Source organism: Bos indicus, chromosome 23 (genome assembly GCF_029378745.1).
Source record: "Bos indicus isolate NIAB-ARS_2022 breed Sahiwal x Tharparkar chromosome 23, NIAB-ARS_B.indTharparkar_mat_pri_1.0, whole genome shotgun sequence".
Lineage (NCBI taxonomy): Eukaryota > Metazoa > Chordata > Mammalia > Artiodactyla > Bovidae > Bos > Bos indicus.
In genome coordinates, this window is record NC_091782.1 from 47523214 (window position 1) to 47547261 (window position 24048).

The window sequence follows — 24048 nt, forward strand, 5'->3', positions numbered from 1 at the left end:
GAGTGGGTTGCCATTCCTTCCCTTTAGGGGATCTTCCCGAGGCAGTGATCAAACCCGAGTCTCCTGCACGGTGGGCACATTTCTTCACCATTTTAGCCACCAGGGAGGCCCATAAGACACTAGCTGCTGCTGCTGCTAAGTTGCTTCAGTCGTGTCCGACTCTTAGCGACCCCATGGACTGCAGCCCACCAGGCTCCTCCCTCCATGAGATTTTCCAGGCAAGAGTACTGGAATGGGGTGCCATTGCCTTCTCCGAATAAGACAGTAGAGCTGCCACTAAAAAGCAAGCTGACTAATCGCTTTCCAGGCATTTATTTATTTTTCCCAAATAATTTCAAAGAAGAGCTGAATGTTAGCAAACTCAATCTATGGATAAGTGAAAAAAAAAAAAAAACAAACAGGAATGGAAGTTCATACCCACCTGGGATCCTATTAAGAGTCACCCAGAAATGTTCATCGGGAGAATAGGTATCTTTGGACCACTGGAGCAGATCAATGGCCCTTCGGTCTTGGAAGACAAACTTCACAAACTCTCTGGTGAGGGCCACGTAGGCAGTGCCAAAGTAGATGGTCAACCGGTGGGGAGGTGAGGTTTTCAAAATACCGGTATTTTTCATAAAAGAGCCACCTCTGCCCAAGTGCTCCCGGTAGACATATCGAGTCCGCTTTACTGCATGGTCAGGAGGCAGCACCCCGGGGGTGATGTTTTTCCCTTTAAATCCTTTGAGATGCTGAACGATCTCCCTGTTGGTTTTCAGGGGGAAATCTTGCCCACAGGTGTTGATGGAGTATTTCCATGGAACTTCAGAAGCTAAAAGGTCTTCCAGGCAGTTCAGGTCAGCCTGGAGCCTGGAAATTCCTGCGTAGACCACAGGCTCCATCTTTGAAGCAAGAAAAGCATTCTTGAAGCAACTCAGCAGCTGCCATACAGACTTCTTAAAGTGAACTGTGGCTTTCTCATCCACGTGAACGCAGTAGACGTTCTGGGGCATGTAGACGGCCCTGAAGAGTCTTTCAAAAGTATTAAAGTCCTTATGGATGACCATGACATATGCCAGAGGGAACTCGGCTTCTTCTTTCGACAAAGGCCTTGTGATATAATGATTCTGGATCAGGTAGTCCTTGCACGGGACACTTCCCATGGGGGACATCAATGTCTTTTCCCACAAAAAGATTGACTTCTCATCTAAGGCATTCTTACAGGCATGTATCTCCAAGTCCCTTTCAACGGAACTATTCCTGTGACTTCTCGGTTGGCTTAACTGACCACTGTAAAAGATCATAAAAATAACCACACTGACTCCCATGAAAGTAAAAAACCAATACTTCCAGAAGTTCATTATTTTCACTTCCCTGGGGAAGAAATCTCTCTCGAAAGACTGAGAAACAATCGGTTCCTGAAACAAGAGTGAAGAGGTGGAACTGACTTCTTTTGCCAATCTTGGAATTTCAATAGCTTCTCAAGCGGGCTGGCTTCCTTCTGCCGGGTCCTTTAATCCTCATTTACTCTCTGCTTCTGGGTGCTGTCCATCCTCTCCTGGCAATGGCCAGAGATGCTTCTTAAAGCGCCCTGGGCTTCTGGCCTCCGTGGTGCCACCTGGCTGCTGGCAGAAGGCGCCTGGCTCAGGGCAGCTCCGGGAAGCCCTTCTCATTTGCATACACGACGCCAGTGGATCTTAGGAAACTGCATTCAGTCTGGAGTGCCAGCTCCCTTCACCTGGGCTGTTTCCTGGGCTTCACTCCACCCTCCTCCATGCACTCTATGTGGCCTGACCTCCCTTCTCACACTTTCCCCTTCCTTTTCAAGTGGTTCTCCTTTTTCTGGCTCGCCCCGCCAAGCTGCTAAACTGCTGCCTGTGGACTTCTCCTCCTCGGGTTTATTTCTCTTTCTTGGTCTCTGCCACTTTATTTCATTTCAGTGTTATCTCTACCTCTGGGCATATAAGACAGACATAGATAAGAAAAAAACCCCTTGCAACATGCCTAAGTAGAAGATTACTGGAGGAAAAAAAGAATCTGATGGTGTTCCCTGAATTAAATCAGTTTCTGATGATGTTACGTAGCATATGTATGCCCATGGGTAGAGGAAAAAATGAATTACACTTTCAAGGGCAGAGGATGAGGTCAGAAGGAAGCGAGGAGTGACTTGATATTCAAGAGTCGGTGTGGAGGCATAAATGAAACGCACTTTAGTTCCGCCTGCCTGGGAGAAAGGTGATAGCTTGTTCCCAGAGAGCAAAGGCTGGTTCCCATTTCACACAGAGCTTTAGATAACTGGAGCTGTTGACACAGTATTATCTAGCACGTGTGGTAGCCACTAGGTCTCTTTAACAGCCTGACTTCCTCAGGCTGCAGGTCACTTTAGAGAGCTCGGAAGAGTCGCCTCTCCACCCAGCCCCTCTCCTACTTCCTTACTCTGAAGAGAGAACAAAGGCTTCGGGACTGAGGCAAATTTCTGGAAGTCTCCTTCAGTGCAGTTCAGGGAAGCCAGGGACAGCAGCTCAGCAGGTCTGGTCACATGACAGATGCCTCCTCATAGCTCACCTGAGCCAGGTGCCTCCAGCACTCAGCAGACGTGGAGTGCGTTCAAGGCAGGTGGTAAGGATGCTCCTGGGGGAAAGTTACTGAGCCAACTAAGAGATTAACTCTGGCAGCCACGGGAGCTGAAAGCGGCCCTGCTCCCACCTCCCTTCTGCAGTCACTCAACAATCTTGGCTGTCTCGGCATGACATGGGAGCTGAGCAGCTGCTTCTGTTAGGAAGACACGTCTGCAATCCCGTGCTCTACCCGTCCCCCTCCACTCCCACCCCACCCCTCAGCTGCCTATGGTTTGCTGGACTGATGAATGGCAACGGTGGCCTGGATGTGACTGAGAATGAAAAATGTCACCTGCCGTCTCAGTCAACAAAGGATGTTTCCGCCATCAAATGACAGCCGCCGCCCACCCCCCTTTCCCCACACACGGGGGTGAGTCCTGAGGGGACTCAGGATGGAAACACAGGATGCCTGCCATCAAGCCACCATCAGTCGCTGCAGTCAGGAGGCTGGGGATGACAAAGTACCGGATACTGGTCATGGAGAGCTGACGGGCATATCAAAGGGTGATTTCACTGAGCCCGGACTCTTGCATCTTTCTAGAAACAGAAAAGTGCTAAATTCATTAACCTGAGATGTCTGGTTTTCTTTCATTAACAGTCATCTTTTGAGGTGCCTACTTCCTGGTCTTTGTGATAAAAAAAACTTCTATGTATCCTGGCTCCTCCTTTATCTCTTCAGAGCAATGCCAGGCTTGAAGTCCTCAGAATGTCTACCCAATAAAAGAAGTCTCAGGACTTCCCGCTGGTCCAGAGGTTAAGAATCCGCTTTGCAGTGCAAGGGACTTGCTCAGCTTCTATCCCTGGTCGGGGAGCTAAGATCCCTCCTGGTTGAAGCAACTGAGCCCACTAGCCTCAACTACTGAAACCCCCCTGCTCTGGAACCTGAGTGCTGCAACTGAGAACCAACATAGCCAAATAAATAAATACGTAAATAAATTAGTGTTCTTTAAAAAAAAAAAAACAAACACATAATTCTCAACTTTTAGGTTGTGCCATTTTTTTTCAGTCAACTTGATGCATATTGACTTGGAGAGAGACCCAAAAAGCTGGCAGGAATCTTAAAGATCACCCAACACAATTCTATATTTTACAGACCAGGAGATTAAGGCTAACAAAAATATTTTTCCCAAAGTTATGCAGCTGGATAGAATCCAAAGTCTTAATTCTGCAGCTCCCTGGCCTAAAAGGCAAAGCCAGTCTAATCATTGTCAAATCCCAGCTGTTCAGTGACCGGCTGTATGAGCAGGGTGGAGTTACACTTAACCTCTCTAAGCATCAGGTTCTTTGTTTTCCACATGGAAATAACAGTACTTCCTATTTCACAGGGTTCTTAAGAACAGTGAGTGAGATAGCTCTCATCTAGGGTTTATGTATCTGTTTGTTTATGTTCAATAAGCATTAGCAAGTCTTGTTGCTTTTGTTTGCTTTTTGAAAAATAGTCAACATTTCTGACCCTGTTAAGGAACTGATATTTGGACTTCTGTTCTCAGTAATGGAAATGAAAAACATTTACCTTCGTAGAGCTTTCAAATGGTTTGACTTATTGCCACTCCAAAAAGTGAAGGTTACATGTTTTTCACTATTTTCTTTCCCCACTGAAATCTCCCTTTACCCTGAGACTGGGGACAGTAGAACTGTAGGTGTAAGAAGGAAAGTACTGAATGGTCTGCTTTCACGTCTTGATATTCCTTCATTCTTACTTCTTGTTAGAGACACACCCTTTTCTTCAAAGAATAATGGCAGGACTAAGGGTAGGCTGAGCTATTTCAAACCTAAAAGATGATGCTGTGAAAGTGCTGCACTCAATATGCCAGCAAATTTGGAAAACTCAGCAGTGGCCACAGGACTGGAAAAGGTCAGTTTTCATTCCAATCCCAAAGAAAGGCAATGCCAAAGAATGCTCAAACTACCGCACAATTGCACTCATCTCACACGCTAGTAAACTAATGCTCAAAATTCTCCAAGCCAGGCTTCAGCAATACGTGAACTGTGAACTTCCAGATGTTCAAGCTGGTTTTAGAAAAGGCAGAGGAACCAGAGATCAAATTGCCAACATCCGCTGGATCACTGAAAAAGCAAGAGAGTTCCAGAAAAACATCTATTTCTGCTTTATTGACTATGCCAAAGCCTTTGACTGTATGGATCACAATAAACTGTGGAAAATTCTGAAAGAGATGGGAATACCAGACCACCTGACCTGCCTCTTGAGAAACCTATATGCAGGTCAAGAAGCAACAGTTAGAGCTGGACATGGAATAAACAGACTGGTTCAAAATAGGAAAAGGGGTACGTCAAGGCTGTATATTGTCACCCTGTTTATTTAACTTATATGCAGAGTACATCATGAGAAATGCTGGGCTGGAAGAAGCACAAGCTGGAATCAAGATTGCTGGGAGAAATATCAATAACCTCAGATATGCAGATGATACCACCCTTATGGCAGAAAGTGAAGAGGAACTCAAAAGCCTCTTGATGAAAGTGAAAGAGGAGAGTGAAAAAGTTGGCTTAAAGCTCAACATTCAGAAAACGAAGATCATGGCATCTGGTCCCATCACTTCATGGGAAATAGATGGGGAAACAGTGGAAACAGTGTCAGACTTTATTTTTCGGGGCTCCAAAATCACTGCAGATGGTGACTGCAGCCATGAAATTAAAAGACGCTTACTCCTTAGAAGGAAAGTTATGCCCAACCTAGATAGCACATTAAAAAGCAGAGACATCACTTTGCCAACAAAGGTCTGTCTAGTCAAGGCTATGGTTTTTCCAGTGGTCATGTATGGATGTGAGAGTTGGACTATGAAGAAAACTGAGCGCCAAAGAATTGATGCTTTTGAACTGTGGTGTTGAAGAAGACTCTTGAGAGTCCCTTAGACTGCAAGGAGATCCAACCAGTCCATTCTGAAGGAGATCAGCCCTGGGATTTCTTTGGAAGGAATGATGCTAAAGCTGAAGCTCCAATACTTTGGCCACATCATGCGAAGAGTTGACTCATTGGAAAAGACTCTGATGCTGGGAGGGATTGGGGGCAGGAGGAGAAGGGGACGACCGAGGATGAGATGGCTGGATGGCATCACTGACTGGATGGACGGGAGTCTGAGTGGACTCCGGGAGTTGGTGATGGACAGGGAGGCCTGGTGTGCTGCAGTTCATGGGGTCGCAAAGAGTCGGACACGACTGAGCGACTGAACTGAACTGAACTGACACTCTGCCTATGGTGTATTTATCTCTAAATAAGTCCACTTTTTACCTATCACTTCATCTTTGAATTCTTTCTGGGTGAGGCAAGAAATTCACCGGGAACAACTGTAGGTTCAGTTGGTTTTCCCCCTCTCTTTGCCTTGATCCTCCATCCTACAACATGGAGCTCTGGTCCATGCCAAGCCAAAACAAACTCAACAAATCTTTAATCATGATTTATCAAAGCAGTTTGCAGATGAGAAGGGGGTGCAATGTGACTAACAGTTCAAAATAATAGGATCCAAAACCCCGTTCTACAGTCTGTCCTTCTTTACAAGGAGTTAGAGGAAAAGCCGGAGAAGGAAATGGCAACCCACTTCAGTAATCTTGCCTGGAGAATCCTGTGGACAGAGGAGCCTGGTGGGCTGCTGTCCATAGGGTCGCACAGAGTTGGACACAACTGAAGCAACTTAGCAGCAGGAGCAGCAGAGGAACAGCCAGAGATTAGAGTGCGGTGCCTTTTGTAATGGTTGGCCCAGCAGGAGGTTTGTTTGCCTGGTATCTGAGGCAACTGAACAGGCATTTTCTTCCAGCAAGTAATTGGACAGGCTAAGCTAATAACGTGCAACCAGGACAGGATATCTGTTCTCTTCCCTCTGGTTGGCTTAACATATTGAAAACTGTTGTCAGGTGGACATTCTGTATCACTCCCTGCCTCTCTCTGCCCGCAGGATATGTTTATGGTCACAATCAAGGAGACAGCAAGCACAAGGAGATAGCCACTGATGACACAGTGAGATCTGCTCAAACATCAAAACAAAAAAGGCTAGGCAGGGCTCTGTTGCAAGAAGGGGAGCCCTTCAGGGCCCGAGAGTGGGCTCTTGTCTAACACTTGGAGATGTATTGTCTGAGGAGACACATGTGCTGAACAAAGGAAGAGACTTTGTTGGGAAGGGGTGCCTGGGTGGAGAGCACCAGGGGAAGGGGGCACAGGACAACTGCTCTGCCACGTGGCTCACAGTCTTGGGTTTTATGGTGATGGCATTAGTTTCTGGGTTGTTTTTGGCCAATCATTCTGACTCAGGGTCCTTCCCGGTGGCGCACACATTGCTCAGCCAAGATGGACGCCAGCGAGAAGGATTCTGGGAGGTGTTAGGACACATGACGTCTCCTTTTGATCCTTCCTGAACTCTTCGGGAGGGCAGTGGCATGTTAGTTCCGTGCTCCTTACCAAGACCTCCTGTTGTAAAATAACTCATGCAAATAATTGCGATGGTGCCTGGCCAGGGTGGGCGGTTTCAGTCGGTGTGCTTCCCCCGACAGCTTCAGTTCTCGTTAACCTCATTTGAGCTGTGTGTCCACCCCAGCTGGGCTCTCAGAGGTAAAACATGAATGCCTTCTTGCTCGGGCAGGATCACAGCCTGGGCCTGATCTGTTCTCAAGTCCTTACAGCTCTCCTGCTCTTTTTCAGCACAAGTACTGGCTACTGCATCAAGGCAATGTTTTTTTTTGTTGTTGTTGTTGGGCGCTCTCACGTCCACCAAGGTCACACCATCCTGCTTCCCACCCAAGGCTTGAGCTGTGTCATTCTGACAACCTCAAACACTCCAACCACATCGAAACCCAGAAAGTAAACCTGAACAGGTCTCCTGGCAACCAAAATAAAGATCAAACATCAAGGCTGGATTCATACACCTGAATGTGTACAGACAGGTAAGTGAAAAAAGTTAAAAAAAAAAAAAAGTAGGTAAAGCTGGTGAAGGGCAAGAAAAACAGGGCTAGTGAATTCCTGAGCGGCAGCTAACGCTTGGCCGTGGTGTCGGGGAGGCTGAAAGAAGGTGGGGACAGTGGTAGAATCGTTAGTTCTTGCCCCACCTACAGCTTTCGAACTGTTCTGGAGAAGACCCTTGAGAGTCCCCTGGACAGCAAGGAGATCAATCCTAAAGGAAATCAGTCCTGAATATTCACTGGAAGGACTGATGCTGAAGCTGAAGCTCTAGTACTTTGGCCATCTGATGTGATGAGCCAACTTATTGGAAAAGATACTGATGCTGGGAAAGATTGAGGGCAAGAGGAGAAGGGGGCAGCAGAGGATGATTGGATGGCATAGTCATTGACTCAACGGATGTGAATTTGAGCAAACTCCAGGAGATACTGAAGGACAGGGAAGGCTAGCGTGCTGCATTCCGTGGTGTTGCAAAGGGTTGGAAACGACTTTGAGACTGAATAAGAGCCACCTTCACAGCCAGCAGTGAGTAACATGTAGGGTCATGGGGCCAATGCTGCCAGCTCTGCAAATGTTTTAAGAGGAGGGAGAAATCTGAATTTTATATTTAAAAAAATCCAAACTCTTTAAATGTTATCAAGTAATTAACAAATTTTTAAGACCCAAGTGAAAGGACACACAAGCACCTGAAGACTGCATCAGCCCCCACAATGCCATCTTTCACCTTTGGCTGAAGCATCAGAGCTCATGTATTTGAATCTCTCTTGAGGCTTAGTTTATTCTCTCTTAGTTTAGACACAGTCCTAACACACTTTCTTAGAACTAAACAGGTAAGAAGTCACAAATTAGAAGAGGGATGTAGAACAGTTAGACTGGGCATCCTTTGGTCAGCAATAGGCGAGAGACTCAGCGTGAAGTAGGTTCAAGAAAAACTCCAAAAGTTTCCATAAAAAACTACAAATAGAGGTACCATATGACCCAGTAACCCCACTCCTGAGCATATATCCAGAAAAAATGAAGACAAATACGAAAAAGATACACACACCCCAATGTTCATGGCAGCACTACTTACAATAGTGAAGGAACAAAAGCAACCTGAATAGCCATCAACAGATGACTGGTTTAGGAATACAATGGAATATTACTCAGCCATGAAAAAGGGCAAAATACGACCATTTGCAGCACCATGAGTAGACTTGGAGAATATCATACTAAGTGAAGTAAGGAAGGCAAACATATCATTTACCTGTGGATCTAAAAATTAATACAGTGAATCTATATACAAAACAGAAACGGACTCATGGACATAGCAAACAAACTTACGGTTACCAAAGGGGAAAGGAGAGAGATAAGTAAGGATTAATAGGTACACACTGCTATATATAAAACAGATAAACAGCAAGGATGTACTGTGTAGCACAGGGAACTATATTCAATGCCTTGTAATAACCTATAATGGAAAACAACCTGAAAAATAAAATTATGAATACATATATGACACATATATAACTGAGTCACATTGGTGTACACTTGATATTAACGCAATATTGCAAAACTGAATTTCAATTTAAAAAGAAAGAAAAACTCCACAAACATTTCAAGATCATTCGATTAAAGAATGACTGGCATTTGTACAGTATTTAAAATGATCAAATAAGGGAATTCCCTAGTGGTTCAGTGGTTAAGACTCTGGCTTGCAATGCAGGGGATGTGGGTTTGATTCCTGGTTGGGGAACTAAGATCCCACATGCTGCAGGGCAGCTAAGCCCGAGTACCACAGCTACCACGGCTACTGAGCCTGCATGAAGCACCGAGAGAATCTGTGTGCCATAAAGATCTGCTTGATGCAACCAAGATCTCTGGGGCCACAACGAAGACCCAGTGCAGCCAAATAAATAAATAAATGTTTAAAAATAAATAAAATTATCAAATCAGTTAATGAAAAGGCTTGAAAAGTGTGCAGGCCAACGAACGTAGCAGTTTGGGGTTGAAAACAAGCAGAGGACTAACATTTAGTGAAATAGAAATACATCAATATATTCGTGTACATATATTTTGCATAGTCTATTTAAAAAGGCATTTCTGAAATATGCTTATTCAAATTAGGGTGTTTTTTTTTTTTTTTAGTTTAACCATTTTGCACACAAAAGGGCAGGTTCTAAATTACCCAGGAAACTCACAAATCTGCCAAAACTTGTCTGTCACAGGCTTCTATAGCAGAAGTCAGTACTTTTTCTGTGAAGGGCCAGATAGTAAGCATTTTAGGCTTGTGAGTTGTTTGGCTTCTGAGGCAACCAGTCAACCCTAGACTGTGTTCTGAAAGCAGCCACAACAGCATGTGTCTGTGTCCTGCCAAAACTTTATCCATGGACACTGATACCTCCATCTCATATTATTTTCAAGTCATAAAATAGGTTTTTAAAATTTATTTTACAATCCTTTAAAAATACAAAATCATTCTTAGCTTGTAGTCAGTATAAAAATAGGTCAGATTTAGCCCACAGGTTGTATGTTCTTGGCTCATTTCTTTTCCAGATCATAATCAAGTTCCTCCAGGCCTGTATTTTGTAATATCAGAGTCTTCATAATTACTTTCCAGATGAAGAAATGCGAAATGAGGAAAAAGGATACTGTTGGTCATTCTTGTACCTGCCTGAATGCCCAACACGCCCCATCAGGGTTAAAAGTACACTGGGCCTACGTGCCTGTCTCCTTTCTTCTATAAAACGGAGATACTAGGAACACTGACCTCACAGCGTTCCAAAGAGATCTTAACAGCTTAGTACACAAAAAGAGCTTAGAGTGATACCTTGCACAGAAGGTGTACTCAACAAATCTTCTAGCATCTCTCTCTGTTGCCAAACGTGGTTCACACAGAGCCTGAAGTGTCCATCCACCTTCCGATACCTCTCATGAGGCAGAGCTGCAGGGCTTGACGAGCGATTCTTCATCTTTGCTTAGTCGCTCAGTCATGTCCAACTCTTTACCACTCCATGAACTATAGCCTGCCAGGCTCCTCGGCCCATGGGGATTCTCCAGGCAAGAATAGTGGAGTGGGTTGCCATTTCCTCTTCCAGCATTTCTTCCCCACCAGGCATCGAACCCATGTCTCCAGCATTGGCAGGCGGATCCTTTACCACTAGCACCACCTGGGAAGCCCTAAAAGACCCCAAAGGACAGGGGGGCGCCATAAAGGCTGTGGTTATCATAGGCAGAGCCAGCCTCTGCAGCCCTCTCCTGTATCCCACACTGAGGGAACTGCTCTTTATTCCCAATTGCAGACCCTCTTCCTCTCTTTTTTCTTAATTTATTTGGCTGCACTGGGTGTTAGTCATGGCATGAAGGATCTAGTTCCCTGACCAGGGATTGAACCCAGGCCCCTTGCGTTGGAAGCTCACAGTCTTAGCCCTTGGGCCACCAGGGAAGTCCCCCAGTTGCAGCCTCTTGAAGTATAGTTGCAGCCTCTACTTAGAGACCGAGCGGGCTGGTGCACCCTGTAAAATGTTGTGACACAGCATGCTGATGAAGACCCAGGCTTTGGAGCAGGGTTTAAATCTGGTTCAGCTGTTTGCAATATGACCCTCAGAGAGTTTCTTGGGATCACTGTACCTTTGATGCCGAATATTCAAAAAGGAATCATAGGAAGTCTATGAAAGTCAATCCGGCTTGGAAGGCTCCTGTATTTTTCTATACTATTCCACATAACATCACTCCAGCTTACCCTTATTCTTCTAAGATCACATTACTTTTTTTTCTACTTCTCTGGCAGCCTCTTTGGGGCAGCCAATTTCTTTCTCTCTTGTGGTTAGTTGCCTAGATTTAATTCCAGTTTTCCAAGCCAAAACAAAAGCAAAAACCAAACTCACACGTATTTGATCTTTGGCTCAATTCCACTAAATCTCAAGGGACAGAATTGGTGACTATTTGTCTTTCTATGCAACTTTTCTCTGTTTCTAAGTGTCTGCTCTGAGAAAAAAAATTCATGAGAAGACTTTGCCTCTGTTCAAATCTGGACATACTTCTGGTACCCTTCTCATCCACCAAACTCCTCCACTCCCATATTTTTGAATGTTGAAGTTGCAAGGAGATATTTCTACTAAGAGATAATATCTTATCATTCAGCTGCTACCAACAATCTGTATCTTGAAGACACTCTCTTTCTTCTAAACATTTTCGAATAAATGAAAACAAAACCGTCTTAAAATAGGGGTAGCCAGTGGCTTCCTCCAACTTCTAGCTTTAATAGCCCTATTAAATTCTTGCCTCGCTTTCAGTTCATTGAACCCACTATCGAACTAGCCTCTTTCCCACAGAACCTGTCGCTTACTTGAGTTTAGACTGCTGGTCGGGCCAGAGTGGCTTGGCTGAATCCCCACAAGCAGATGTTTCTTTTACTTTCCTAGAAATGAAAGCTGGATAAAATTTGCCTTCAGGATATGTCCTGTGTCTGAATTCAATAGAAGAAAATCCTCACCCTTGGTTCTCCCACTGGTTAAAGTGGTTTTCTTTTTTTAAATATAATTTTATGCATTTATTTATTTTTGGCTGTGCCGGGTCTTCACTGCTGCTTGGGCTTTCTCTAGCTGCGGCACGCGGGGTCTAGTCTCCAATTGCAGTGTGCAGGCTTCTCATTGCGATGGCTTCTCTGGCTGCAGAGCACCGGCTCCAGGGTGTGCAGGCTTCAGTAGCTGTGGCTCCCGGGCTCTAGAGCAAAGGCTCAGTAGCCGTGGCACACAAGGCTTAGTTGATCCGCAGCGTGTGGGATCTTCCCTGATCAGGGATCAAACCCGTGTCTCCTGCACTGGCAGGTGGATTCTTTACTACTGAGACACCAGGGAAGCCCTAAAACGGTTTTCCATTCAAATTTTCTATTTAGCAATCCATCCTTTTAAAGGATATCCTTGAACTCGATTTTTTCTCCTCAAAAACAGGGAAAATTGTTATAAGTAGGGTAGGCTCAGCCCTGGTCTCCTTTGGTTAGGGATCTCAGGGCTGATGGTGTAGTTTGGGTTACTACCCTTCAGTGTGTCTTAAATGTATTGTAACCTATGTAATGGAGTAGTTTTGGTTACCTTTCTTCCCCCCGCCCCCACCGAGTAAATGATCAGTGGAACATAAATATCTAGGGCACTAATTCTCAGTCCCAAGATGCCTTGGGCATTGGAAAGACGAGAGGGAATGTTTAAGGGCAGTACTTAGGATAACCAACTGTCCAGTTTGCCCAGGACTAAGGAATTTCCCAGCACAAGGGATTTTTTTTTTTTTTTTTTTTTTTTTAGTGCTAAAAGTGAGAAAGTCCTGGGCAAACAAAAATGTCTTTGCTATCCTAGATATCATCAGTCCTAAGCCCTCACTGCTGAATGATATATCAAACAGAGAATGTTCAACAGCTGATCAGTATGGAGGGAGATCAAACTAGTCCATCCTAAAGATCAGTCCTGAATATTCCTTGGAAGGACTGACGCTGAAGCTGAAGCTCCAATACTTTGGCCACCTGATGCAAAGAGCCAACTTATTGGAAAAGACCCTGATGGTGGGAAAGACTGAAGGCAGGAGAAGGGGATGACAGAGGATGAGACAGTTGGATGGCATCACCGACTCGATGGACATGAGTTTGAGCAAGCTCCGGGAGGTGGTGATGGGCAGGGAAGCCAGGTGTGCTGCAGTCCCTGGGGTCGCAGAGTCGGACACAACTGAGCGACTGAACTGAACTGATGGAGGGAGAGGAAATGTTGAAATCATTGGTCTGGGTGAGAGGCGCAAGCAGACCATCAAAAGTTTGCAAACTACAGGGCAGAAAAACTATGTGACCTCCCACACGTATCCTCAGGCCACTGTGGCTCGAGCACAGAGTGATGCAGAGTAAGAGCGAACCAGTAAGAATACACTTAGGACTTCCCTGGAGGTACAGTGGCTAAGAATCGGCCTGCCAATGCAGGGTCCCAGAAGATTCCATATGCCTAGGAGCGACTAAGCCCGTGTGCCACAACCATCTGAGCCCGTCCCCAGGTGGCGCTAGTGGTGAAGAATCTGCCTGACAATGTAAGGGACACAGGAGACTCAGGTTCAGTTCCTGGGTTGGGAAGATCCCCTGGAGGAGGAATACTACTCCAGTATTCTTGCTTGGGAAATCCCATGGACAGAGGAGTCTGGCAGGCTACAGTCCATAGGGTCACAAAAACTCAGACACAACTGAAGTGACTTAGCACAACATTTGGAAAAAACCTTCTACTCATGGCTTTGTCTAAAGCAGGTCAAAAAGAATGTCACATACTGTTCAGGTGAGACCATGAAAGACAGGCATTGAGAAATCACATTAAGAACTGGTTAGTTAGGCCAAGAAAATTTAATTTTCTTTTTGTCTATGAGGAGCTGTCAGTGTTAATATAAACTGCAGCATGTAATTTTTGAATTGGGATCATCACAATGCATTGTATTTTTATGATCTACATGAAAAGAATCTGTAATGGAAGTAATCCCTACCTCCAAAAAATGCAAGGCCTTGGGTCTGCATTAAATGGTATGATCCATGTTCATCTCAAAAAAAAAAAAAAAAGGCTCAGAATGTTTGCTTTCTTTACCTTAAGTTCAATCAGCATTCTTTCATATCATTCTTGATCTAAACAGATTAAAGTCAAACAATCAATAATGATGTAGTGATGAAAATAAATGTAATGCATATGAAAGAAAAGGAGAAATGGTTGGTTAGAAAAATAATATAACTGCTGGTGTGTAGGTTTGGTTTTTTTTTTTTTTTTTAATATTTATTTATGTATTTGGCTACATCCAGTCTTAGATGGCATGTAGGATCTAGTTCCCTGACCAGGGATTGAACCCAGGTCCCCTGAATTGGGAGTGCAGAGTCTTAGCCACTGGACCACCAGGGAAATCCCTGGTTTTTGTTTTTGTTTTTGTTTTTGTTTTCTGGTTTTTGTTTTTAACCACTCCATGCCACACATGAAATTCCCTATAACTGCTGCTTTGCATATTGCTTTCTAAGACTGCAGATTTGTTCACTCTAAGATCCAGGGGGGAAAAAAATCCCTAAAAATCTTAGCAGGGTCATTTTCTTTGTACAGGGCTGTTGCCCAAAGCAACAGCCCTTTACAAACCCAGATCTGGTCTTTAAAGTAGGGTTTTCTGCTATTAGTCTGCTCTTTGTATTTCTTTGGTGCAGACTTAGGTGGCCACTGGTTAAGTTCACAGATAGCGGACCGTGGATTGGAGCACAGTCTGGCTTGAACTGGTGCCCCCAGGAAGAACTTGGCGTTGAGCAGCCTTCCCAAGACGAACCGGCTGCTTTGGAAAAACAGAGAGAGGGAGAACAGGCCTGTTGCTGTTGACCAGGGGAAGAAGGACTTCAGGAAAATTCCCAGAAAACCTGAATGTGCTAGAAGATGTGGTCTGAAGCTGACCCAGTAAGATCTGGCAAAGGGATCTAGACTCTGTGTGTGTGTTGTGTGTGTGTGTGTGGTGACAGAGAGGGTGGCTGATTTGAAGCTGAGTTGGCAGCAGTGTTGATGAGCATATAAAACGTTATTTCCATTTGATTCAATTCAGTAAATATTTATTCTTATTCCACTGGATGCTCCCTATGTTGAGCTGCCAAAAATATAAAAGACCCCAAAGAGATAGTAGTTGTCAGGGCAATATGATACCCATGTTCACAGTTATAGGGCAAAGAAGATGATAGAATGACATAAAGGAGTTACAACAGAGGTTTACAAAATTGAGACCAAAAATCAATGAACATTTCCCATGTGACAAGGCCTTGAATGTAGACATATTCAGGCCATGATGTAAACAGGAGAAATCAAAGAGGATGACTCAAGGAAAGAGGAAGAAAAGTAGCAAAGGCAGAAACACAGAGCATGGTTTTTCTGGAGTGTCCCTTTCAGGGAAGGCCGTCTTGGGAATTAATTAATCAGTGACATTGATGTGGCGTTCCACAGGGCTTTGCAAACGTCCAACATCCAACGTCCTATGTTGAGAGGATTGGATTGAATAATTCAGGAAGCTGTTGTTGAATGTCACTGAGGCTTCTGGAATTGAGAAGTTATTCTTCGAAGAAAAATATGTCAGGAGTGTTAGAATGACTTGAAGAGGGAGACTTGTGCGCCAGAGACACCACATTGATGGGTCTAAAGATTATCTCGAGAGGTGGGCACCACAGGCTGGAGTCAGAGCAGTAATGATGGGCCCACAATGGTGATGCTTACTGGGCACACGCAGAGCACATGGAATGTGCTGATTAGGGCTGGGGGCTGGAAGAGACGTCAGCGGACTTGGAGGATGGCGGTGCCTGGGATTCTCAGGAAGGGGGCTGTGAGAAGTAGGCAACAAAATGGGGAGGTGTGAGCAAGGGCCAGTGGGCACCTCGGGAACAGATACCCAAAGGCCTGGGAGGAACGCAGACAGGGCCTGGGGAACACAGTGGAGACTTGTGATTCATCAGGACAGAATGGGGTTGAGCTTGGAGGCCGAGGAGGTCACCAAGGAAGATGGAACAGCAAGAGCCAAAAAGCAAACCTGGTAAAGACTCTCGAGGGATGTTTACTGAGACCTAAACTCTCCCCAGTTCTACATTTCACTGAGACTACATTTCAACTGAGAGTTGAGTGGCTCTCAATCAACTATTATCCAAGTCTCAGTTCAGTAGTCAGTGACCAAGAATATGAAAAGAATGGAATCCACTTAAATACGTTTCCAAAGAGGGATTATAAAAGCAATGCCTTCTAACACACATGGCAACTTTTTCCTAAGGTGGAAGCCATCGCTCAAAGTTCTGTGTGACAAAGTATTGTCCAAAGACTGCTGGCTTCAGACAATCATTTCTTCGTGGCACTTGTATCTCTCTGTCTGCCTTTTAGGAGTAAGAACAACTTTTCGAAAAGAGCGATTATATATGATGCACTGAGGATTGGAGCCAGAACCCTAAATTAGAAGTAGGATGATTTGAATTTGGGCCCTGACCTTGCCAATTCCTAGCCAATAAATAAACTCAACAAACATTTAGAGAAGGCACTCATACCACAGATAGGCTGGGCTTCAAAGTCGACAGGTACGGGGAAGACAGCGTGCAGTCAGAATTCCTCTGGAGGAAGGCCCTGGGAAGAAGCCACAGTCTCTCCATAATTCCAGCATGGCACATTCTCCGTTGAATCTGGGTCCAGAGAGTGACTTCTTACGAGCACCAGATGGACAGCTTGGCTTTAGCTGAGGAGCCGAGTCATGAGATCACACTGTCTCTTTAAGGTTGGTGAGCCCCGAAAACCAAGACCCCCTCGCGAGAATAAGCAGAATCCACCTGTGGACCCTAGACTCATTGTGTGGAATGGTGGGCAGGGGAGGGATGACCATTTAAACTTACATACACTGTGTGTGTGCACATGTGTGTGTGTGAGAGAGACAGAGAGAGAGAATCTAGTTGAGTTTGCGAAGTTAAGTGGCTCTGAGGAGCCGGGACTCCATTGCTCGTTTGCCAGTCATTGTACAGGGAATAAGGAAAAAAGAAATTGGCAGATGCCGGTTCTTCCCTCGCAGGTCAGTCTCCCAGGGCCTCTCGGAACACAGACGCAGCACCGCAAAACTCACAGTACATGGGATACAGGGGGATGGAGTCCATCGGAGCGAGCATCAGGAAAGGCTCTCTAGAGAATGTGACTCTAAGCTGAGTCTTTGAAGAAAAGCACAGGCCAATCAGAGGAGGGAGAGGGAGGCAGAGCCTTCTAGCGCCTCCTGGTGGAGGGGACCGGCAAGAGTCAAGGCAGGGAAGCTGAGCCCTTCGAAGGTCAAGGGGGCCACCCGGCAATGAGCCCCCTTCCAGCAGAAGGGCTGCGGTGTCATGCTTCGGTAACGGGGATCCATGCCTAGCATCTAAGGAGAGAGACATGGTCACAGGACCGATGTGCTTTTATCAAGGTCATTCCATCTCTGGAGGATGGATTAAAGCAGGCTGAGAACGGCATCAGGGGAAGTTGTTAGGAAAGGAAGTTAGACTATCGTCGGAGAGAGATAAGCAGAGAGGGGGTGATGGCACTGGACTTGGAAAGGGGGCCGACAGCCAGACCCCACTCATGGACCGTTCACTTGGTCCCTGGCAGGACCCAAGCCCCTGCCTCCGCTGCCAATAACCCTATGAATGGGCGCTGCCAGGTCAAGTTTCCCCCGTGACCTTCACGCTAGGGCCTCGCCCACGTCAAGCTGGGTCCAGCTCTCACCCTCGGTCCTTCGGGCCCAGCCACACTGGCTGCTTTTCTGGCTCCTGGACATGTGGAACCCGTGCTCACCTCGGGGTCTCTGCAAGCCCTCACCCCCCTACCGGGAACCCCCTACTCGTTCCCACGGCCCTCCTCACTTTGGGGCTGCAGTTCACGTCTGCTTTCTCCAAGAGGTTGGTCCCTTCCTGGGTCGGCCTGCTCATTTCCTTCATCGCGCTTGGAGTCTCTGATTATCTTATCAGTCTACTTTTTATTGTCTGTCTCCTACTTCTAGAATATTCCATGAAAGGAGGGGCCTTATCTGTTACTCACTATTATATACTTGAAAGTAAAGGCGATAGTCGCTCAGTCGTGTCCGACTCTTGTGACCCCATGGCCTACAGCCCACCAGGCTCCTCTGTCCGTGGGATTCTCCAGGCAAGAACACTGGAGTGGGTAGGAAGAAGGGTAGGAGTCCCTTCTCCTGGGAATCTTCCTGACCCAGGGATAGAACCCAGGTTTTCTGCATTGCAGAGAGATTCTTTACCATCTGAGCCACCAGGGAAGCCTAGAATATACTTACTCACTATTACATTCAGACTCAGCACAGTGTCCAAGTGCTCAGTACGGTGGGGAGAGGGATAAATTATGAGTTTGCAACTAACATAGACACACTCCCCTCCAGTCTTCGCTCAGTCTTGTTCAACTCTTTGCTACCTCATGGGTGTAGCCCGCCAGGCTCCTCTCTCCATGGGATTCTCCGGGCAAGAATACTGGAGTGGGTTGTTGCCATTCCCTTTTCCAGGGGATCTTCCCAACCCAGGGATTGAATCTGGGTCTCCTGCATTGCAGGCAAATTCTTTCCCATCTGAGCCACCAAGGAAGCCCACAGACACACTGCTGCTGCTGCTGCTAAGGCGCTTCCGTCGTGTCCGGCTCTGTGCGACCCCAGGGACGGCAGCCCACCAGGCTCCTCCATCCCTGGGATTCTCCAGGCAAGAACACTGGAGTGGGTTGCCATTTCCTTCTCCAATGCATAAAATAGATAACCAGGACTCCTCTGCTGGTCCAGTGGCTAAGATTCCGTGCACCCATGCAGGGGGCCAGGGTTTGATCTCTGGTCAGGAAACTAGATTCTGAATGCCACAACTAAAGATCCCATGCGCCGCAACTACGGCCTGGGGCAACCAAATAAACAAATAAACATCTGAAAAGATAGAGAATCCATAAGGATCTGCTGTATAGCACAGTAAACTCTACTCGATATTTTGTAATAACTTTTAAGGGAAAGTAATCTGAAAGGGATATATATATATATATATATGTATGTATGTATAAGTGACAGAGAAGACAATGGCACCCCACTCCATTGTTCTTGCCTGGAGAATCCCAGGGACGGGGGAGCCTGGTGGGCTGCCGTCTCTGGGGTCGCACAGAGTTGGACACGACTGAAGTGACTTAGCAATGTATAAGTGAATCACTTTGCTATATACCTGAAACTAATACAACATTGTAAACCAACTATATTTCAATAAAATAAATTTACTGAATGAATATCTATATTACAGGTGAAGAATATGATAATAATAACAGTAACAACAATAAAAAAAATGAACAGTCAAAATATGTGCTGGGCACTGGCCAAACTCATTGAAGCCTCACAGATCTGACATAAATATCATTATTTCCTCCATTTTACAGATGGGGGAACTGAGGCGCCCACATTTAGGTAACTTGTCCAGTTACCTGCCTTGTAAATGGCAGAGCAGTTGGTCTGGCTCCCGGGTCCAGCCTCAACATCTATGCTACACGGCTACTCTGATGACTCCCCGAGCTGCTGCTGGGACTGTCAGGAATAAAAACCTTTCTTTTCTCCCAGGGGGGCCAGCTGTGAGAAACAAACACTTGGGGCTACTTTAGAGTCTCTCTGACACCATGTGGGGATGGAAAAACTGAAAAACATCAACTCAGAGACAGAGTGACCATCTCAGACCAAACTGGGACTTTCCTGGCTTTAGCATAGAAAGTCCCATGCCCAAGATGCTCCCTCAGACTTGGGCACACAGGGACAACTGGTCACCTTACAGAGAGGTCTCTGGTGTATGAGTCCTAAATACACTGTCCAAGCCTTGGTCTAGCTTTACTTGGAGGCCCTCCTTGGACACCTCAGTTCTATTGACGTGATCCGGTAAGTCCTGCTGTGTTTGTTTAAGCAACTTTGAGTTACATTTCTGTCACATGCACTTCAAAGAGTCAAAACACACACCCAAAGAAAGTCCACATATAAATAAAACTCAAAGTCAAAAAAGCAAAATAAATCAAAGTAAGAAACACGCCATTTTTAGGACTGAAAAATGAGGAAATGTGGTCATTTCTGAGGTTGAGGTAATCTATTTGACAAAGGGGCTCAAAAAAAAAAAAGTATACAAAATGGAAAGAGGAAAAGGCAAATGAAAACATTCTAATGGAAGAAAAGCCTCATGGCATGAGAAAGGTCAGAGGAATGATGAGCAAAAATCCAAAAGAACAGGGAGGGGGTGGAAAAGGAGCTGAAGCCAAAGCATGGAGCAGTTCTGCCTTTTCTTTTTCTCTTAAACTATTCTAAGCCTGTTTTGTTTTGGTTTTTTTTTTGGCTGCGACACGCAGGTTCCTTAGCTGTGGTGCACAGGATCTTCATTTCCAGACCAGGGATCGAACCCATGGCCCCTGCACCGTAAGGCAGGGTCTTAGCCACTGGATCGCTGCTGCTGCTGCTGCTGCTAAGTTGCTTCAGTCGTGTCCGACTCTGTGCGACCCCATAGATGGCAGCCCACCAGGCTCCCCCGTCCCTGGGCGCTAGGGAAGTCTAGTTTTAGGTTTTCGTTAGATCCACTGTAAGGTGGGGCAAGACAACTGAGCTTCTTGTGGAAGGGACTGTGACCAGCAGTGGCTTCTGCAGATACTCAACAACCACATAAGACTTAAAACGTCTCAACGGTCTCTGGCACTCCGCCCTGGGGCAGACAAACCAAAGATAATGCTAAGGAATACCCAGAATAACCAGAAAAAGCTTTTCTTCAGGTGACGGCAGTGATAACAAAGACTGGAGAAGTTGGGAAACATCAGCATGAACCAGAATTCATACCGGGGGCACAGGTTAGAGCCTCAGGCTCACCCTAAACCCCTCGCTCTACAGCATGAGTCAGAGAAATGCGTGCTCCTGAAGGGTTTCCTTTGAGAATGTGGCCAGAAGGTAGAAATCTAGATAATCCATCTGTACACAGCCCCACAGGATGGAATGAGAGCCACTCTTGCTGGCCTCCCCCAAAGAAGGATGTGAGACCAGGCTCCCCTGGGACTCTCTCTGGCCTGGCCAGCACCATTTCCCATTCTAACACAGTTGGAGAAAACCTAAGTGTTGGAAACCAAGAAGGAATTCATTGTCTCAATAGAAAGACAACATGAAAAAAAAAAAAGCAGTGTGAGGATATGCAACTCAGTCCTACCTCAATGAATATACTTTCACAGAGTCACTCATCTTAAACTGTTCTGCTTTAGTCTTCTGATACCATTCAGGAACAGGATCCTAGTGATGTTCATGGTCTTAGTCCTTTTTAGGTGTTTCAGGGAGCACAATATGCCTATGCAGGGTCTTTCTAACACAAACACTTTAGGATATTTAGCGGGACTTCCCTGGTGGTCCGGTGGCTAAGACTGTTCTGCACTTTCAATGCAGGGCGCCCGGGTTCGATCCCTGGTCAGGGAACTAGAGCCAACCTGCCACAAGTAAGAGTTCGAAAGCCACAACTAAAGATCCCAAGGGTCGCCACTAAGACCTGGCACAGCCAAGGAGGTAAATAAATAGCTACCTAAAAAAAGATCTTTTAGGGTGTTTAGGACAGACAGAAGGGAACTTTGAGGGAGGCAAGGAAAAGCACCATCTGAACTTGGAGAAGGATGTTTATGCTGTTTATCGAAGGACTTTTCCCTTTGAAACTGACATGGAGAAGGGAAGAGCTGATATGGTCAAAGGGTGCCTGATAATTAAGAACCAGGCTCCCGCACTCTATCCTAAATCACAGAGAACGCTCAAGTGGAAAACCACTGGAGAGACTGGAGCACTGGCATCGCCTTTGAAGAAGGGGGCGTCCAGCACTTGGGCCAGAGCACGTGACGGCTTACTTTCTTTGGCACCTGTGATTCGGGAAGGGCCCACCTATGGGCAGGATATCCTCCTGCCGGCTCCCTGAACCGGGATACCACCCGGAATGGAAGAGAGGAAGGCAGCAAGCCCCTGGGAAGTGGCACATTATTCTGAAAGGCATCCCTTGAAGAATCAGATCACTGAGGGTCCTCATAGTGAAGCTCTCACCTCCAGTTTCCTGCAGGGGTGATGACGTGCACTTGCCAAGGCTAAGGGGCAGCAAGACTGAGGGAGTCTAGACTCACCAGTATCTCGGCCTTTCTACAAGTTCTCAACAGCTCCCTGCTATGTGTTTATGTGGTTCTGAGTATTGTGCCCTCTGCAAAAAAAAAAAAAAAGGCATATATAGGAACAAAAAAAAAAGGTCTTGCCTATTGGGTCTTTTATTTTGTAGCTGGGGAGATAGGAGGTTCCAAGATATGACTTTTGTGGAAAATCCCTTGGACAGAAGAGCCTGGCAGGCTACAGTCCACGGAGTCACAAGAGTTAGACACGGCTTAGTGGCTAAACCACCACCACTACCATCCAGTCACCAAGAGAGGGCAGAAGGCAGGGAGCTACCCCACGAATCTACAGCAAAAATGGTCTTGTATCCCGAGCCTGTCGAGGTATATCATTCTCAGCCTCCTGCCTTCATTTCACCAGGGCTGGAAAGGAGAGGGGGACTAAGGGGAAAAAAAGGGGGCGGGAGAAGGGCGGTGAAAGATTATTTTTTCCTTGATTTTCTTAAGTTGATTTGACATTGGTAAGACTAACCATCCTTCTGCTAAGCAAACACAGACATTTAACACTAACCCAAACCCATGTTTTTCCTACAATTTAGGCTTTTGTGAAGTTACAGCTGCCTTCATCTCAGCATGATATCTCCGGAACCACGTGGCTAGAATCAAACCATTATAAATCTCAAGGGGATAGTGAAAACACAAAGGGAATAAATATTTAAATATGAAAACCAGCCTCTCAGTACCTAATGTTCCCCACTCAAGATGGAAACAACATGTAAAAGGTGACAAGGCGGAGGCCCTGGAAGAGGGAGGCCCTGGAAGTGGGAGGTCCGGACACGGAGTGTGCACTGATGGGAGCGAGCCCTGTTCCCCAGCCAGTCACCCTGGGACTCAGAGACCAAACACGGCGTTTTCCAGAGAATGCTGGCATGTTTATCGCCCAGCAGGCCCTGCCCTGCAGCCTAAGAGCATCTACCAGCGTTTCCAACTTGGCAGCCCCCCAAAAACCAGAACAATGATTGCTTTTCTCTAGCTATAATAATGCTGTCAAGTTCATCAGAGATCCATTTTGTATTTTTCAGTGAGTGCAAAGCATGCTGTTTCCTTCAGAAGAAATCCTATCATGTTTTATTTAGTTTTAAAAATCAATGGTCTGGTCCATTAGCACAGGTAGAACTGCTCTGATGAGAAAGGAAAAAGCTTCTCCTGGAATCTCATTATTTATCTGAAGTTAGAAATAAATATATTTTTAAAATGATGTGGTACATGCATGAGTCCAAATATTTCTCTGCCCACTGGGTCTTAGGGAGACAGCTGTGGCACCGCAGTAAAGCCTCATGCTTTGCCATTCATTCATTCATTTTTTTATTGAGCATTTACCGTGTGTTCTTTGCATAGAGGATACAGCAGGTAACAAAATAGAAAATGACCTGCTTCATGGAGCTAATGCGAAGAAGGCCAAAAACAAACGCATTCAAAAAAGTAGATTTAATAATTCCAGAAGATGATAAAAATCTCTGAAGGAAAAGAGAGGGATGATCAGTTCAGCTTCTCAGAGTTGATGACATCTGGCTGATAAGGGGGAATCTACGAATGGGCAGGGGAGTGGCCAAGCCAATGGCCCTGGGGTTACAGCAAGTCTGACAAATCTGGGGAGAAGAAAATCACCAGTGGGGATGGGGTGCAATTCATCCTGACTTCGGTAAAGATTTAATAAGATGCTAAATGCAAGAGAACAAGACCAACTGCAGATCAATACCACCAATGTTTGGCTTGGTTAGACTACTGAATTGTCACCTAAAGAACATCAATTCTTTCAGGGTTTAGAAAGAATTCAGGTGAAAACCACATACTTCAGCTTTTATCTCCTAATCAAAAAGGTGCAGGCTCTCAAAAAGCCCTTTCAAGTACAGAATGTCGCCTTCACGTGAAGTAGGGAATC

The 24048-nt window shown here is 45.8% G+C and overlaps 1 protein-coding gene across 6 annotated transcripts in view; it reads right to left on the bottom strand.

Annotated features, from left to right (window-relative positions):
• Positions 1–24048, bottom strand: part of GCNT2 (glucosaminyl (N-acetyl) transferase 2 (I blood group)) — a 119598-nt gene that overhangs the window by 36711 nt on the left and 58839 nt on the right. Inside the window, exon 1 of one of the 6 annotated variants that reach the window (XM_019986051.2) lies at positions 422–2785. The exons of 4 other annotated variants lie outside the window; for them this stretch is intronic. In XM_019986051.2, the coding sequence (XP_019841610.1) occupies positions 422–1340 (919 nt within the window). In that variant the 5' untranslated portion in view covers positions 1341–2785. Of the gene's footprint in view, positions 1–421; position 24048 lie in introns of those variants that run through there. One more of the 6 variants, XM_070778421.1, reaches the window with a different exon arrangement.